Genomic DNA, 15,923 nt, shown 5'->3' with positions numbered 1-15,923 from the left:
ACTACGTCGTAACTTGCCGCCATTCGTGAACTTGCAGTGCTCATCTGTTTGTTGCCATAGAAACGCTGCTTACGCTGAAAATACGAAGGGTTTTTCACGTCAGAATACATTTATGATGTCATTTGACTTCAGTGATGAATGATTGTGACATTTGAAGTTTTAACATGTCGACGGAATGACATTAGTAAGAGTGTTGTGTGTGTCAGTTAGTGTGTTGTGGCAGGATGTTGTAGCCGAGCTCAATCATGGCTCCCGTGAGGAGCGTCCACAGAGGCACACAGATGAACACGAGCCGCAGGTTGGTCAGTTGTTCGAGTCGCGCGCACAGAGTCAAACAGAACCCAACCTTCAGCAATAAAGCCAGCAGGTACCAGACCTTGAGTCTCGGGTCAAAACCCGCCCGACAACGCCCGGCCACTTTAACACCCAACATCAGCAGCAGCACACTGTCGAAGATCCAGACGGGCAGAAAGATGAGGAACCAGCTCCATTTCACCTTCCCATCGAGCTTCAGGACCAGGAGGATGAGGAAGATGAGTGTGAAGACCCAAGTGAGAAGAACGCGCTGAGCCAAAGACATCAGGAATCAAATCACTGAGAACAGAAACCACAGTTCGCTTATAATTGTAACGTGTAGTAATCATGTTTTGGGCGGATTTATGACGTTTGCGTATCACAATTAAAAAATCCCGACTCTCACCTCACACGGTCCAATAAGAACCCGAACCTTCTGTCACGACTACATGATTTTATTATCGAGCGTAATGAAATTAGTCTTTCAGACGCGCGTTTCCTGCAGATGTCGCTCAACCGTATTCTGCTTCCGGGTTCAACAGCTTGTACCGGATGTGTTTGTATATTTGCGTCCAAGGAAACGTCGATCAGATCACGGCTTTTTAAAACACATAATGTTGTTTTATCATCAGTTATTGTAACTAGACACACTTGACTATATGTAATAGTTACGACTTTTTTATAATGGGAGAAGTAAGACACGATCAGACACGTTTCTGTCTAATCGCGTTCTGAGGCGTTTCTATCACAGGACCGCCAGAGGAAGACATGAATCATTTTGTAGCACATACATATGATTATCTAAACAATCTCATCACCATTGAAAATTCTTCTTTTATTTGCGTTGTACTTTACGTGTCGTTTAGACCGTTATCACGCATATACTGTCAGTAATACGGTCGGTATAAGACGTTCATGTGAATTGAGCTGCGCGTTTATTCAACGCGTGTCGGTAACGCGGATCTTCAAGCAGTCCGTGATTCTCCAGTTAAACGGTAAAGAGACCGACAGAAAGACAAAAAGAAAGCGATCACAGAGAGAGAGAGAGAGAGAGAGAGAGAGAGAGAGAGAGAGAGAGAGAGAGACACGACTGAGACTGACCGAAAGAGAAATAGAAGCAAAATAAAAACCTAGTGTTTATCAGCGTCTTCATCACCATACGATTCAGTCTGTCGAGCAATGAAGAACTAAAGATCTTCACTGAGGTAAATAAACATCCATAATCATCACACATGTGTTTTATTGTGCTGTAAACGATCGTTTGAAAGAGACAGAATCACATTCATCCGTGACGAGTATCTTAGTTCATCTCAGATGTGTGGAAGGCTTTTATAAGGACTCGTGTTTGTGTGTGTGTGTGTGTGTGTGTGTGTGTGTGTGTTTTATAAGGACTTGTGTGTGTGTTTGGCTTTTATAAGGACTCGTGTGTGTGTGTGTGTGTGTGTTTGGCTTTTATAAGGACTCGTGTGTGTGAATAATTTGCCGTCATTCAGTTTGTTTTGTGCATTCACGATTCTTCACGAGAAAATCATTTTTGCTTGATGAAGAATGTCGATGATTTTCCAAATGTGTGTCTACAGTCATTCCTCTCTGAAGCTTTTCAAGGCTATTTTTGGGTGTTTGTTCCAGGAATAACTTCACTGTGCTATTTTTCTCCAGATCACAGTCTGTCCTGCACACAGTACAGCAGTCTGATGTTAGTCTGATGTCGGTCCTGTGTTAGTCTGATGTCGGTCCTGTGTTAGTCTGATGTCGGTCCCGTGTTAGTCTGATGTCGGTCCTGTGTTAGTCTGATGTCGGTCCTGTGTTAGTCTGATGTCTGATGTCGGTCCTGTGTTAGTCTGATTAGTCTGATGTCGGTCCTGTGTTAGTCTGATGTCGGTCCTGTGTTAGTCTGATGTCGGTCCTGTGTTAGTCTGATGTCGGTCCCGTGTTAGTCTGATGTCGGTCCCGTGTTAGTCTGATGTCGGTCCCGTGTTAGTCTGATGTCGGTCCTGTGTTAGTCTGATGTTGGTCCTGTGTTAGTCTGATGTCGGTCCTGTGTTAGTCTGATGTCGGTCCTGTGTTAGTCTGATGTCGGTCCTGTGTTAGTCTGATGTCGGTCCTGTGTTAGTCTGATGTCGGTCCTGTGTTAGTCTGATGTCGGTCCTGTGTTAGTCTGATGTCTGATGTCGGTCCTGTGTTAGTCTGATGTCGGTCCTGTGTTAGTCTGATGTCGGTCCTGTGTTAGTCTGATGTCAGTCCTGTGTTAGTCTGATGTCGGTCCTGTGTTAGTCTGATGTCGGTCCTGTGTTAGTCTGATGTTGGTCCTGTGTTAGTCTGATGTCGGTCCCGTGTTAGTCTGATGTCGGTCCTGTGTTAGTCTGATGTCGGTCCTGTGTTAGTCTGATGTCGGTCCTGTGTTAGTCTGATGTCGGTCCTGTGTTAGTCTGATGTCGGTCCTGTGTTAGTCTGATGTCGGTCCTGTGTTAGTCTGATGTTGGTCCTGTGTTAGTCTGATGTCGGTCCTGTGTTAGTCTGATGTCGGTCCTGTGTTAGTCTGATGTCGGTCCTGTGTTAGTCTGATGTCGGTCCTGTGTTAGTCTGATGTCGGTCCTGTGTTAATGTTGGTCCTGTGTTAGTCTGATGTCGGTCCCGTGTTAGTCTGATGTCGGTCCTGTGTTAGTCTGATGTCGGTCCTGTGTTAGTCTGATGTCGGTCCTGTGTTAGTCTGATGTCGGTCCTGTGTTAGTCTGATGTCGGTCCCGTGTTAGTCTGATGTCGGTCCCGTGTTAGTCTGATGTCGGTCCTGTGTTAGTCTGATGTCGGTCCTGTGTTAGTCTGATGTCGGTCCTGTGTTAGTCTGATGTCGGTCCTGTGTTAGTCTGATGTCGGTCCTGTGTTAGTCTGATGTCGGTCCCGTGTTAGTCTGATGTCGGTCCCGTGTTAGTCTGATGTCGGTCCTGTGTTAGTCTGATGTCGGTCCTGTGTTAGTCTGATGTCGGTCCTGTGTTAGTCTGATGTCGGTCCTGTGTTAGTCTGATGTCGGTCCTGTGTTAGTCTGATGTCGGTCCTGTGTTAGTCTGATGTCGGTCCCGTGTTAGTCTGATGTCGGTCCTGTGTTAGTCTGATGTCGGTCCTGTGTTAGTCTGATGTCGGTCCTGTGTTAGTCTGATGTCGATGGCACATGGTCTCCTCTCAGACCTGGATCAGAGCATAAGTGAGCTTCTGGGCAGTCTATGGTGCTACTTAATAGCTTTGAATACATGAGATCCCAGAGGTTCTCAACTGGATTTAGGTCTGGGGAACGTGAGGTTTCGGTCAATGTCATCAATGCCTTCATCATCCAGAAACAGCCTAGAGACTCTGGCCACATAAGGTCGGGTATTAGCATGCACCAGGAGGGCTCTGCACTGCACCAGCATAAGATCTGACAATAGAGTTGAGGATTTCACCCCAATACTTCATAGCACGTGGAGGTCTGTACCTCCAATTAGACAGGCGAGAAATAAACGGAAATAAAAGTGCTTTTTGTATTTGATATTCTTTGATATAAGGTGTTGATTTTGCTGTAATGACACACACATACTTAAACATCAGAAACAGTCTTGCACGGCTGTGTGTGATGTGTAAAGCAGATGGTGCTGCATGTTGTTAGTGTATGAGCGGTTGTCAGGAAACACTTGTAATACTCAATGATGATGTCATGTAAACAGTGCTTAATCTCTTGTAATCTCTGTCAAATTTTCTATCCAACTTTTTAAATGTTTTGTAAATGTGCATAAAAAAGGCTGTTCAATTCAATTTTATTTATATAGCGCGTCACAATTTGCATTGTTCCAAAGCAGCTGTAGGCTACAGGGGAAAAACGAAAAACCCAAGAAAGGGTAAAACACACTACATGGTGTGTTATATAATAAATCCAATTATTCTAGTAAATAATATCTAATGTCAGCATCTCCTGGTGGTTTATTTATCATATTTAGCATGAAGTGAATGTTTGGCTGTAAAGATGTGTCTTTAATCTAGATTTAAATTGGGCGAGTGTGTCTGATCCTGGAATAATATCAGGAAGGTTATTCCAGAGTTTAGGTGCTACGTATGAGAAAGCTCGACCCCCTTTGGTGGATTTAGTTATTCTAGGTATTATCAAAAGAGTTTTGAGATCTTAGAGAGCGTGATGGGTTGTAGTGTGATAGAAGCTCTGTTAGGTAGGTAGTGCCTAAACTCTTTAAGGCTTTATAAGTGATTAAAAGAACTTTAAAGTCAATACGATACTTAATGTGTAGCCAGTGAAGGGTTGATAACATTGGGGTTATGTGATGGTATTTTCTGGACCTGGTCAGAACTCTGGCAGCTGCGTTCTGAACTAACTGTAGTTTGTTTATTGATGATGCAGGACAAACACTAAGTAGAGCATTACAGTAGTCAAGTCTTGAGGTCATAAATGCATAAATAAGCTTCTCCGCGTCAGCAACACACAGAATATTTCATCATTTGGCAACATTTCTTAGGTGGAAAAAGGTGATTTCGAAATGACAGGTTGCTGTCTAATATAACGCCTAGATCTTTTACTGTATTTGTTGGAGTAACAGTACAACCGTTGTAGGGGATTCAATGAGGAAAAGTATTATTTAAACACTATTCTCCATCAAAATTATCATGAGTTTTGACTACAATTCCAAGTAGTATTTTCCCCCCTCTTTGCAAGGGAAACAAATATCAGCCCAAATTGGGATTCATGTAATTGATTATAAAAAATGATATGTATCTGGATCAAATTCATGATTTGGGGAAATCACCTAGCATTACGAGCAGATAGCAAGAAACAGCATGATTAGGGCCTCAGGATTATGAGCATGAACTACAAACAACGTCACTTGTGACATAAAACAGGACTTTATTACCTAGACTAGACACACACTAATCTAACATATACACATACAGTTTAACATTGGAAGAAGGTCAAAGTTGAAGCAGAGCGAAGAACAGCATGGATTTATGGCATTATTTGATATTCAGAAGATCAATAGCCTGAACAAAACATTAGTTTCTTATCTTATCACCTTTGTTAAAAGGATTAATGATGCTCTTCGCATCCATTAATGAGACGAAGTATGATGCTTGCATGTCTTGCCCAACAAAAGAAAGAAAGTGTCCTGATGCAGTTTGTGGAGGCTCCAGTCGATCTTGGCTGGATGTGATCAGAGAGAACCAGTTGATGGAGAGGGTCTGTATTTGGAAAGACAAGGCTGCAACTTGGTACACACTTAGGGGTCCGGGTGAAGAGAAAAGCGAGAAAGCACAGCACGGACGGATGAGCCAGTGGTCTCTTTTAAGCTGTAAGGATAGGTCACATCCTACAGATGTGACTAACCCAATCAGGAGATGGCACCTTTGGAGGTCTTTGTCATCCAGCATTTGTTTTGCATTTGGAAGCTGATTGAATGTTCAGTAAGAACTTCTAAGAGTTTAATAAATCTAATATGAAAAGATTGACCAAAACACAACAAACATTAACATTAGGGACATCACAAATGCAGCTCATAGACCCCAAACATGATCTACATATCATCTTGGTTAAACGAGTTACTGCAAATCTAATAATTCTAGTAGTTCTATGCACATTAATTCAAACTACTTTGGGTTACATGGTAAGGTTATAAATGGATTTATGTACATTTCCATATAAATGTATATAGGACTGTATGTCTTATCTTGATGGTTTGGTGTGGGTTACTATGGTCACTAGAGATCTGGTTCTGCGGTGTTAGTTGCAGATTGGGGTAGACCCCCTGGTGACTAGCTTGCTTGCAGTGTGAGGGGTGAAGTTGTTATATTTTAGAAATCGAACGAGTTCTTGCATGTTTGCAGTATCTAATGACGTTCTCGTAGTCATATGTGTTTGACCATAAATCATCACAGAGATTTTTAAAAAGTTGTTTCTGCTATTATAACTGCTCGGTGCCTTACGCACACATACACAATATTCCCGAATTTTAAACCTGACAGCCTGTTTATTGTCTAAATAAAACAAGTATTGCCATTATAATGATAATACATGGTTTTTAATAAAATTATGCACGTAACAGGTCAGCAGGAACGTTTCCCATTAGCGCTTGAGGAGGAGAGGGATCTGCCAAATGAGGTGCTGGATCGGATTTGTTTCCGGCACAAATTGCGCCCTGCGTGTTATGGCTGGAAAACAAGAATCTTTTAAAATCTGAACAGATTTTTTTAAACTAGACATCATACACTTGCAGACTTTTTAAAAGTTTCAGATAGAAACACACTAACTGATCAAAACTGCAGAATGGCACAGACTTTCTGCAACATGTCTAGACTGAAAATCAGAGCAAAAGTCTGGTAGTGTATTTTAGCCATAAGGGTGTGTGTCACCTGTAGAGCAGGTTGATAGTCATGTTCTGATGTGTGTGTCAGGGCGGGTCACCCACATGCCCAGTTTCTCACCGGTAAATCACAGATAAATATCCTGTGTGTGTTAGTGTTTCAGGAATGGGTAGGGAGGAGAGAGTTTGTATGTAAAATATGTAAATAATGTCATTTGCCTGCTCTTGTTGTTGTTCTGAAGAGCGAAATGACTGCACATGTCATACGTGTGTGTGTGTGTGTGATGTATTAAACACGCTGGTAAAGGAAAACTAAAACCACTCAAAATGATGTTATGCTGATGATTGTTCATTCATACATGTAGGGTTAGTTACACATATGATATGTACTCATGCGTCCCATGAATGACACATGTGTTTATGTCACTGTGACTGACTGCTTAAACACACACATGTCACCAGCAGCTGCCCTGTCTGTTTGTGTGTGTAATGCAGAGATGGGTTAGGTTAGACAATACCATTAGATCAGTGTTCAGCAACAGACGTCAATGCCACGTCCCAAAAACAAACCTGTGTGCTTATGTGTTAGTTGTTGTTTTTTCAGACACACCTGTGCTTCTGGTAAGAGGAGCTTTTAGTGCGTCACAATGCTGTCTGCCTGACTGATCTCTCTCTCTCTCAGTTCACAGCTTAAAATGATGGTGTGTGTGTGACCTGTTACATGTAAATGGCGTGTAAAGTGCGTGATCCTGTGCTGTGGTATCAGAGGAAGGTAAGTTCTGCTGTTTGTGTGTGTGATGTTCTATACTCATATTTGATTCTGTCACTCAGTTCCACTTCAGAACACCTGAAACAATGTTTTGTCTGTGAGTGTGGACACTGAGACACAGCTTTTCTACAGTACAGACTTTACAGAGCATAAAATAGATGACACGCATTAACCTCAGCGCTTGCACGACATCCAGACATGAGTCTAAACGCTGTCAGACATTCAACATGAGTCTTATCAACTCTAGATTCTCTCTATTCTTCTAACCGCTGATGACATGTGAATCAGTAAAGTGTTTGTTTTCTAATAAATTAGACTTTTATGAAGAATACAAACATTTGAATATGGAATAGTGTGATTTTGTGAACCAAGAATATTACCAGAAGCAATAAAACCACTTGATGCAAGTGCATTTGTTTTGTAAACCGCACCAGGAGTCTGTGTAGAGCTGTGTGTGTGTGTTACAGGAAACAGGCGTTAACTTACAGCTCGGTCAAACATCTGAGCTTTATTTAGAAACCCACACATCATCATTCCAGACAGAAACAGTGTGTGTTGTGTTGTCATGATCAGATCCTCTGCAGCGCTGCTGTTGTGATGTCATTCATTTACAAAGAAAACATCGATGTAAAGGAGTCGGTGTGTGTGTGTGTGTGTGTGTGTGTGTCCGTGTGTGTTCCACTGCGGCACAGGTTGTTATTGTTATGTAACTGCATGGCTGCCATAGCAATGTAAATCTTCAACACACACACACACACACACACACACACACACACACACACACACACACACCTGTGTGCATGGGTTCTCCTGCTGTATGTTTAATGAGAATAAACTGGTGAATTATTCAGTTGTTTCCACTGCAGCGTGACTTCAGTGCTGCGTCTTCACCTCCAGTGTGTAAATGACACTATGCTGCACATATCACCCCCGGTAACAATCAGACCAATGACCCGAAGTACAGAAACCTTAAAGATGTGTTCTCATGACAACACGTACTGTCGGAAATCATAGTGTGACAGTGATTGAAATATGCAGAATCATGGCCACAGAGATGTGATGTGTTAATGACACTTTCATTTCATTTGTGGACATAATTCAACCAAGTGGAGATGACGTCTGTCTGTCTGTCTGTCTGTCTGTCTGTCTGTCTGTCTGTCTGTCTCTCTGTCTCTCTCTCTCTCTCTCTCTCTCTCTCTCTCTCTCTCTCTCTCTCTCTCTCTCTCTGTCTCTGTCTCTGTCTCTGTCTCTCTCTCTCTCTCTCTCTCTCTCTCTCTCTGTCTCTGTCTCTGTCTCTCTCTCTCTCTGTCTCTCTCTCTCTCTGTCTCTCTCTCTCTGTCTCTCTCTCTCTGTCTCTCTCTCTCTCTCTCTCTGACTGTATTAGAAGTGACTGAATGTATTTCTATATGTTTTGAAGGATTTTGTTGATAAGGGTTTGTGTTGTTTTTCTCATATTATTGTCTGTTTGTTGTCCAGTGTTCTGAGTTTCTTTAGAAGTGTGGAACTGTATCAGGCAATACATAGTCATACCAGATAGTTGACATCTTTGTAATGATTTATGACATGGTGGTGTTTGTGTGTTAGATTGGTGCATATGATCAACAGATTTGGGAGAAATCAGTGGAGCAGCGAGAGATCAAGGTAAAGAATCAATCACTCTTCATTCATTCTCTTATCTTCTCACATCATTTCTATCTGTTTGTGTTCAACATTTCTCACTCTATCACCCCCCTCACAAGCAGTTTATTAGACGGGTGAGTACAGCACTGCCGCTGTCAGTCTGCAGGTGGAGCTGTGTGTGTGTGTGTGTGTGTGTGTGTGTACGGTGTTGTTTGGCAGCATGTTTAGATTGGCATCATGCTGCTCTGATGAAAGGATGACACAATAACACTAAACACTCTTCATCTTTCTAGATTTGTCTCATTTAGAGAGCCAGTTACCTGAATACATTAGCATTATGTGATCTGTTTTTAAACCTGACTGATGGACAGGTCACGTGAGAGACAGAGAGAGAGAGAGAGAGAGAGAGAGAGAGAGAGAGAGTTTGTGTATTGTCATGCTTATTTGTGCAGATATATATCTGAGATCAGACCATCAATAATCTTCTCTCTCTCTCTCTCTCTCTCTCTCTCTCTCTCTGAGATAAGCACAGAGACAGACAGAGAGAGAGAGACAGAGACAGACAGAGACAGAGACAGAGACAGAGACAGAGACAGAGACAGAGACAGAGACAGAGACAGAGACAGAGACAGAGACAGAGACAGAGACAGCAGAGAGACAGCAGAGAGACAGCAGAGAGACAGCAGAGAGACAGCAGAGAGACAGCAGAGAGACAGCAGAGAGACAGCAGAGAGACAGCAGAGAGACAGCAGAGAGACAGCAGAGAGAGAGAGAGAGAGAGTTTTGTTTGTATGATGATGTGAACAGAAATTATAACACTGTGTGTGTGTGTAGTTTACATGTAACCTGTTATCATGAGGGCTTGTTGGCAGTGTTTCATATGGAAGTTAGTGATGAGTTTGCTCATAAATGTTCACAGCATGATAGTGTGTGTAGTGTATATACTGCATATATATATTAGAGGAGGACGTCACAAACACATGACCTTTCTTCTGTCTATATATTTATTATGAAAAAAAACATTTTCATCAAACAAATCTACATTGCATTGTTTTCAAGGTGTTTTTTTTTCAAATTAATTTGTAAATGTCAAATAGAACAGCTGCAGATGTATTTTACAAGGTTTATTCTGAATTTGTAATTTCGTAATGTTAACTCTCTCATCTGAAGGCCCTCTGGGATTGTTGTTTTGTCTGTAGGGTCTGAGAAACAAACCAAAGAAGACGGGTCATGTGAAACCGGACCTGATCGATGTGGATCTGGTCAGAGGTGAGAAGTGATGACATCACAGAACCTGAAACCATCTGATCTGAGATCTGTGGTGTGTTGAATCAAATTTGCTCTGTGTGGTAAATAGGATCTTCATGTATCTACTGTGCTTTTGTTCTCTCTTCAGGGTCGGCTTTTGCCAAGGCGAAGCCCGAGAGCCCGTGGACGTCTCTGACCCGGAAGGGCATCGTCCGAGTGGTTTTCTTCCCTTTTTTCTTCCGCTGGTGGATTCAGGTGACGTCCAGAGGAATCTTTTACCTGCTTCTGTCTCTCTATCTGCTGCAAGGTGAGTGTGTGGTCATGACACATGACAGTGGATGCAGGTGTGCGTGTGAAGAGGGGTTTGACATGCCACATCTGTGCAGAAAACTTTACATTTTAGTGATGTCATCAGATTGTGTGTGTGTGTGTGTGTGAATAGATTGAGGGGAAGTTTACTACATAAAGCACTTTGTGGTTTGCACCGACAGCCTTAATGTCGTGTTAAATTTCATCTTTGACGTGTTTCAGTCTGTTCATATTGGCACACATGTGTGTGTGTGTGCGTCTGTGTGTAACTCAAGTCAGAGTGTTTGAAGTGTCTTCTCTCCCTGAAGTGTGTTTGTTGTCATTTCGCTGTTGCAGCTCTTGCAGCCGTGCTGTTCTTCAGCATTTCCAGCACTCATGTGATTCCCGCCACCGAAGTGTTCGGTGCCTTCTGGTTTATGCTGCTGTTGGGAACGGTTCACTGTCAGATCGTCTCCACACACACACCCAAAACCCCCAGCAGCAGTAACACCAGCAGCGGTGGCTTCAGCGGCAAGAGGCGCAGGTGAGATTCGTGTCTTTGCACATGAGATCATCAAACTTTATTGTAAATGAATCGTGAAATCGATGCTCTAATGGGATATTTCAAGCTTTTGCCTTTGCATCTTTACTTTGGGAGCTCTGAAGCCAAATATGACACTGTTCTGGACTTTTCTAAGTGCTCTGCACTTCTAATGTTTCTCGCTGAAGGAAGTTGAGGAAATCCGCTCATTTGGAGGTTCATAGAGAAGCGGATGGTTCTAGCACTACTGATAACGCTCAGGAGGGGGCGCCGCACAGCTCCGTCTCTGCTGGCACCCGCGGCCTCGGCTCTTTCTTCAGAGATTTCTGGCATGATATCTTTAAAGCGGGGTGTGTATTTCTGTCTCTTTCATTTTCTTCTCCTAGGCTGCAACATCCCTCTGCTAAAAACACATTTGGTGGGATAAATGACGGACGCAACGGTTCACTTTGGTTCTGTGTTTCTGTCGCTGGATAAGGGATTTTGTAGCCGTTTCATTCATTTGCTCCATGTTTGAACTTTGACTTCTATACGGCTGATTCAGCCCACACTGAGGTGATACCAGAAACCTTTCAGGCTGTTCTGCTCACATTCTCTAGTTGTCATTCCAGTAGGTCTAAAAAGTCCAAGCAGTCCATCGATAAGTCGACGGAGACCGACAACGGATACGTTTCTCTGGACGGACGTTTCACCAGTAAAAGCAGCGAGGAGCGGCTACAGTTTCACCAGCCGCACTGCGACCTACTGCGTGGAGAAGAGACCTGCTGGAACGTCCAGAACGCCACACCTACCAGCAAGGTACCATCTCGCATGCACATGTGTTAGTGAGCTAGTACACACGGCAGTGACTGAAGCGCATTTCTGTCTTGTGTTGCCTGCAGGAGCCCGAGGCAGCGCGCAGCGCAGAGAACGTGTCTGATGAAGCGTCCAGTGAAGAAGACCCAGAGAACTACAGCGCCCTCCACAGGGGAGCGGAGCAGAAGAACAGCGACTGCACGCTACGCAACAGAAAAACACATCACTACAAAAAGCATTACCCTACTGAGGTACAAACACGCTCACGGACACATGGGCGCGACTCTGAAAATACACACACTCATTTATTACTCTCGTTTAATTCAGGAGACCATGAAATCAGGAACAAGCTGCAGTTCCCGCTGCTCAAGTTCTCGGACGCAGGAATCGGAGAGCGCGCGGCACGGCTCGGAGACAGAGGATGTGCTGTGGGAAGATTTCCTGCACTGCGCCGAGTGCCGCTCATCCTGCACCAGCGAGACGGACGCAGACGGTTTGGCCGTCTGTTCTTCCTCTAAGAAAGAGTTCAGAGACGACCCATTTCATCAAGTGAGCTGTCTTTGTTAGTGACACACCTGGTGTTGATTTGCTTTACTTTTTGATTGAGTGCTGTTATAAATATCAGACAAATAACTGTTGCTCTTCATTCGTTCATTATAAACGTGTGTTATGTGTCTCTGCCGGTCAAGGGTCACGCGCCGTGGCTTCACAGTTCAAACCCGGGTCTGGAGCGCGTTAGCGCCATCGTGTGGGAAGGAAATGAGTGTAAGAAAGCCGACATGTCTGTGCTGGAGATCAGCGGTATGATTATGAATAGGGTTAGTGTTAACGCTACAAACACTCTCTATACAAATACCTTCTGTTCAGCTTGATCCAGTGTGATGTCATTTCCTGTGTGCTTTACAGGTGAATCTGTACATGCCCGGGATCGGCTATCAGATATTGGGCAACCTGGTGTCTGTGGCTCTGGGTTTAACTCCCTTCGCCTTTAGATTGTTCCAGTATAAAGACCCGGAGCAGCTTGTGTCCCTGTCGCCCGGCGAGCTCGTGTCCGTCGCTTTCGGCTCCACAACCGACGTCCTGGTGGTCGCAATGGTGACCGTGAGCTTCTTCGTGCGCGTGTGTCTCATCTGGCTTTTCTTCTTTCTGCTCAGCGTCGCAGAGAGAACGTACAAGCAGGTGAGAGCGGCACAGTTCCACATGTACAACTCTCAGTCGGCTGAATTACAAAAAAACACAGATAATCACCTTCAGCTTCTGCTCACGCAACTCTACGGTTAGGTTACTGTAAAATGTATTGTTTTTTTGTGCTCAAGCCTTTTTTAATTTTCGCGTCTTTCAGCGGCTTCTGTTTGCAAAGCTGTTCGGTCATTTGACATCAGCACGAAGAGCCAGAAAATCTGAAGTCCCTCATTTCCGTTTGAAGAAAGTTCAGAACATCAAGATGTGGCTTTCACTACGTTCCTACCTGAAGGTACAAATTGTGCTTTAAGTTTGTTTGACATTCTGAAATGATTTCCGGTGTAAACTAACATTTGCGTGTGTGCACAGCGGCGTGGTCCTCAGCGTTCGGTGGACGTGATCGTTTCTTCTGCGTTTCTTCTCACTCTGTCTGTGGTTTTTATCTGCTGCGCTCAGGTCAGTCTTTGGATGATATAAAGTGTTTTTGTGTCATGACTCCACATGTTGCTGCAGTGTTCATTGTGTGTTTGTGCTTCAGTTGCTGCACATGCACGAGACGTTCCTGGAGTTTCATTATAACTGGGAGCTGGTGATCTGGTGCACCTCGCTGTCGCTTTATCTGCTGCGATTCGTCACACTGGGCTCAGAGACCAGCAGGAAGTACAGCAACACCTCCATCCTACTGACAGAACAGGTACACACACGTCTGCTTTATTACAGTCCATAGGTGTAATGATTTCACACACCCATGCTCGCACACGATCCCAGAATACTATATTGATGTGTTTCTACTTCATTCAGATTAATTTGTACTTGAAGATGGAGAAGAAACCAAATAAGAAAGAAGAACTAACGCTGGTCAACAATGTCCTCAAACTGGCCACCAAATTATTAAAGGTATTCACATATCACACACAGACAATCTGCATTTAGGACTGAAATTAGACTTCAGAACCCTCTTAATGAAGCAAAGGGTTTTATTGCACAGTGATGGACAAGAGAAACTGAGTGACGGTATGTGTACCCGTCTGTGTCTTTCAGGAGTTAGACGCTCCGTTTCGTTTATACGGTCTCACCATGAACCCGCTTCTGTACAACATCACTCAGGTGGTCATTTTGTCGGCCGTGTCGGGGGTCATCAGTGACCTGCTGGGATTCAATCTAAAGGTCAGGACTGTTGGATGCTGATGGTTTCTGTGGAGAGCTGCTTTTTGTGTCCGCACGTTTGTTCACTCTCTGCGTTTTCATTCACAGCTGTGGAAGATCAAATCGTGATGGTCAATCTTCTGGTTTTGGTTTCCTGACTTGACGCTGTAGGTGATGAACACACGGCGGTGCTGTTTCCCCTCATCAGGGGCGTCCTGACAATGACCTCTGTTGTTATCAGTGTTAAAATCGTGCAATTCAGCTACTTATAAGTATTTGTTTTAGCTGTTACAATTGTTTTAAGTATTATTTCCTTCACTCTGGATGTGATTTTCTCATAGGAAAGAAAAATCACATGTTTCATTTACAACTGTGATGTGTAAAAGTCCCGCCGGATGTTATGCATTTGGATGCGAGTCTCGGCCTAAACTGACATGCACACGAAGTTGAATGAAAGTTGATATGACAGTTTTATACATGTCATCTATTGAAGTCTGTTGAAGTCTTCATCAGTTTTGAGTTTGAAATGTGAGTTTATATTCTCTGCAATAATTGTACGTTTATATAAGTACGGTGTCTTTTTGTTTGACACTATTGGTGTGTGTGTGTCTGTGTGTGTGTCTGTGATAGACACTTGAGTGTTCTGTTAGTGTGTGTGTATGTGTTTTTTTCAGAGCTGCAGTTATTGTGCACTTTAAAGGAAAAAGGTTACACATTTTAATGTCAGAAGTTTTTGCTGTTTTTATGTAATACAGGACTGTCAGCTAAACCACCAAAGTTTATTTATTGTTTTTTCCATTTTAGAGATGGATGTTTAGACTATACGCTGGTTTGTAAAAAGTGCTGACAAAGTTGTTTTTGTGATTAGTGTAATTATTTAGTTCTCTGTTAAAGTTTCATACAGACACTTGTATTTCTGTATTTATAGAGGAAACATTAGCTGTTACATAAAACACTATTTGGGAAAAACAGACAGTGTCTTCTTTTTTTTCTGTTGTGTTTTGACTGAGTTTCGGATGCTGGTTATAGAAAAATGTGAAGAGTTTAACGTCTTAGTGAATATAAAAGCTGTGAAGGTCAAATCTGATGAAAATATAAATTTTAAGAGGTGCTCAGAAGTAATGAGAAAAAAGTACAAAAAAATATTCATAGGTGAGATAATATGAAATACTAAATAACTTTGGGTAAACGGAGAGCTCACTACTATCCCTTTTTACACAGCCGTAGAATCACAGTGGAGCAGGGCCAAGACAAACACTACATTGCCCAACAACAATCACATTTGTTCAACACAACAATGGAGAAGTTAATATTGCTGATTACTCATTTTTTATATTTAAGCAATATTCTTCAAAATAAAATACTCGCAACGTGTTACTGCCGCGGATATTCGAATTCAGAGCAACCAACGCGTTTGCGGAAAAAAGCATTTCCGCCAAAGCACTCTCAAGCGCCACCAGGTGGCTGTTTTAAAAAGAACACCAGGGATTATTTAAAATGTCTAAAAGCGTCTTGGTGGTTATAAGTCTCGTATGCATTCATGTAATATAACGTGTCAAACCTCAGAATGGAATCGAGAATATTCCACAGCATGCCTAGATACGTCATTTGCGTGGCTGTAATTCATACTGTATAATTTTCACGTTATTTGTTTTTATTTTTTGAAACATTGTAAAAATTACTGTATAAATAAAATGAATGGATTTGAATC

The 15,923-nt window shown here is 42.9% G+C and overlaps 1 protein-coding gene across 6 annotated transcripts; it reads left to right on the top strand.

Moving 5' to 3' along the window:
- Positions 1-780: 780 nt before the first annotated feature.
- On the top strand, positions 781-15,176 carry LOC306893490 (protein PHTF2). 6 transcript variants are annotated; one of them, XM_079455335.1, is made up of 18 exons: positions 781-1,499; positions 7,306-7,395; positions 8,977-9,033; positions 10,212-10,281; positions 10,409-10,567; positions 10,906-11,092; positions 11,278-11,439; positions 11,701-11,887; positions 11,971-12,135; positions 12,212-12,433; positions 12,574-12,702; positions 12,791-13,063; positions 13,227-13,358; positions 13,436-13,522; positions 13,605-13,760; positions 13,868-13,963; positions 14,108-14,233; positions 14,321-15,176. In XM_079455335.1, the coding sequence occupies exons 2-18, from the start codon at positions 7,351-7,353 to the stop codon at positions 14,339-14,341; spliced, it is 2,274 nt and encodes a 757-aa protein (XP_079311461.1). In that variant the 5' UTR covers positions 781-1,499; positions 7,306-7,350; the 3' UTR covers positions 14,342-15,176. The 6 variants fall into 6 exon arrangements, with proteins under 6 accessions (XP_079311461.1, XP_079311464.1, XP_079311463.1 ...); XM_079455337.1 differs by having other exon boundaries at positions 805-1,499; positions 11,704-11,887; XM_079455338.1 differs by lacking the exon at positions 11,278-11,439 and having other exon boundaries at positions 796-1,499.
- Positions 15,177-15,923: the final 747 nt, after the last annotated feature.

The sequence above is a fragment of the Barbatula barbatula genome (genome assembly GCF_947034865.1).
Source record: "Barbatula barbatula genome assembly, chromosome: 4".
In the NCBI taxonomy this organism is placed as follows: Eukaryota; Metazoa; Chordata; class Actinopteri; order Cypriniformes; family Nemacheilidae; genus Barbatula; species Barbatula barbatula.
The sequence above is the reverse complement of the archived record's forward strand: the minus strand, read 5'-3'. Positions and strand labels throughout refer to the sequence as shown.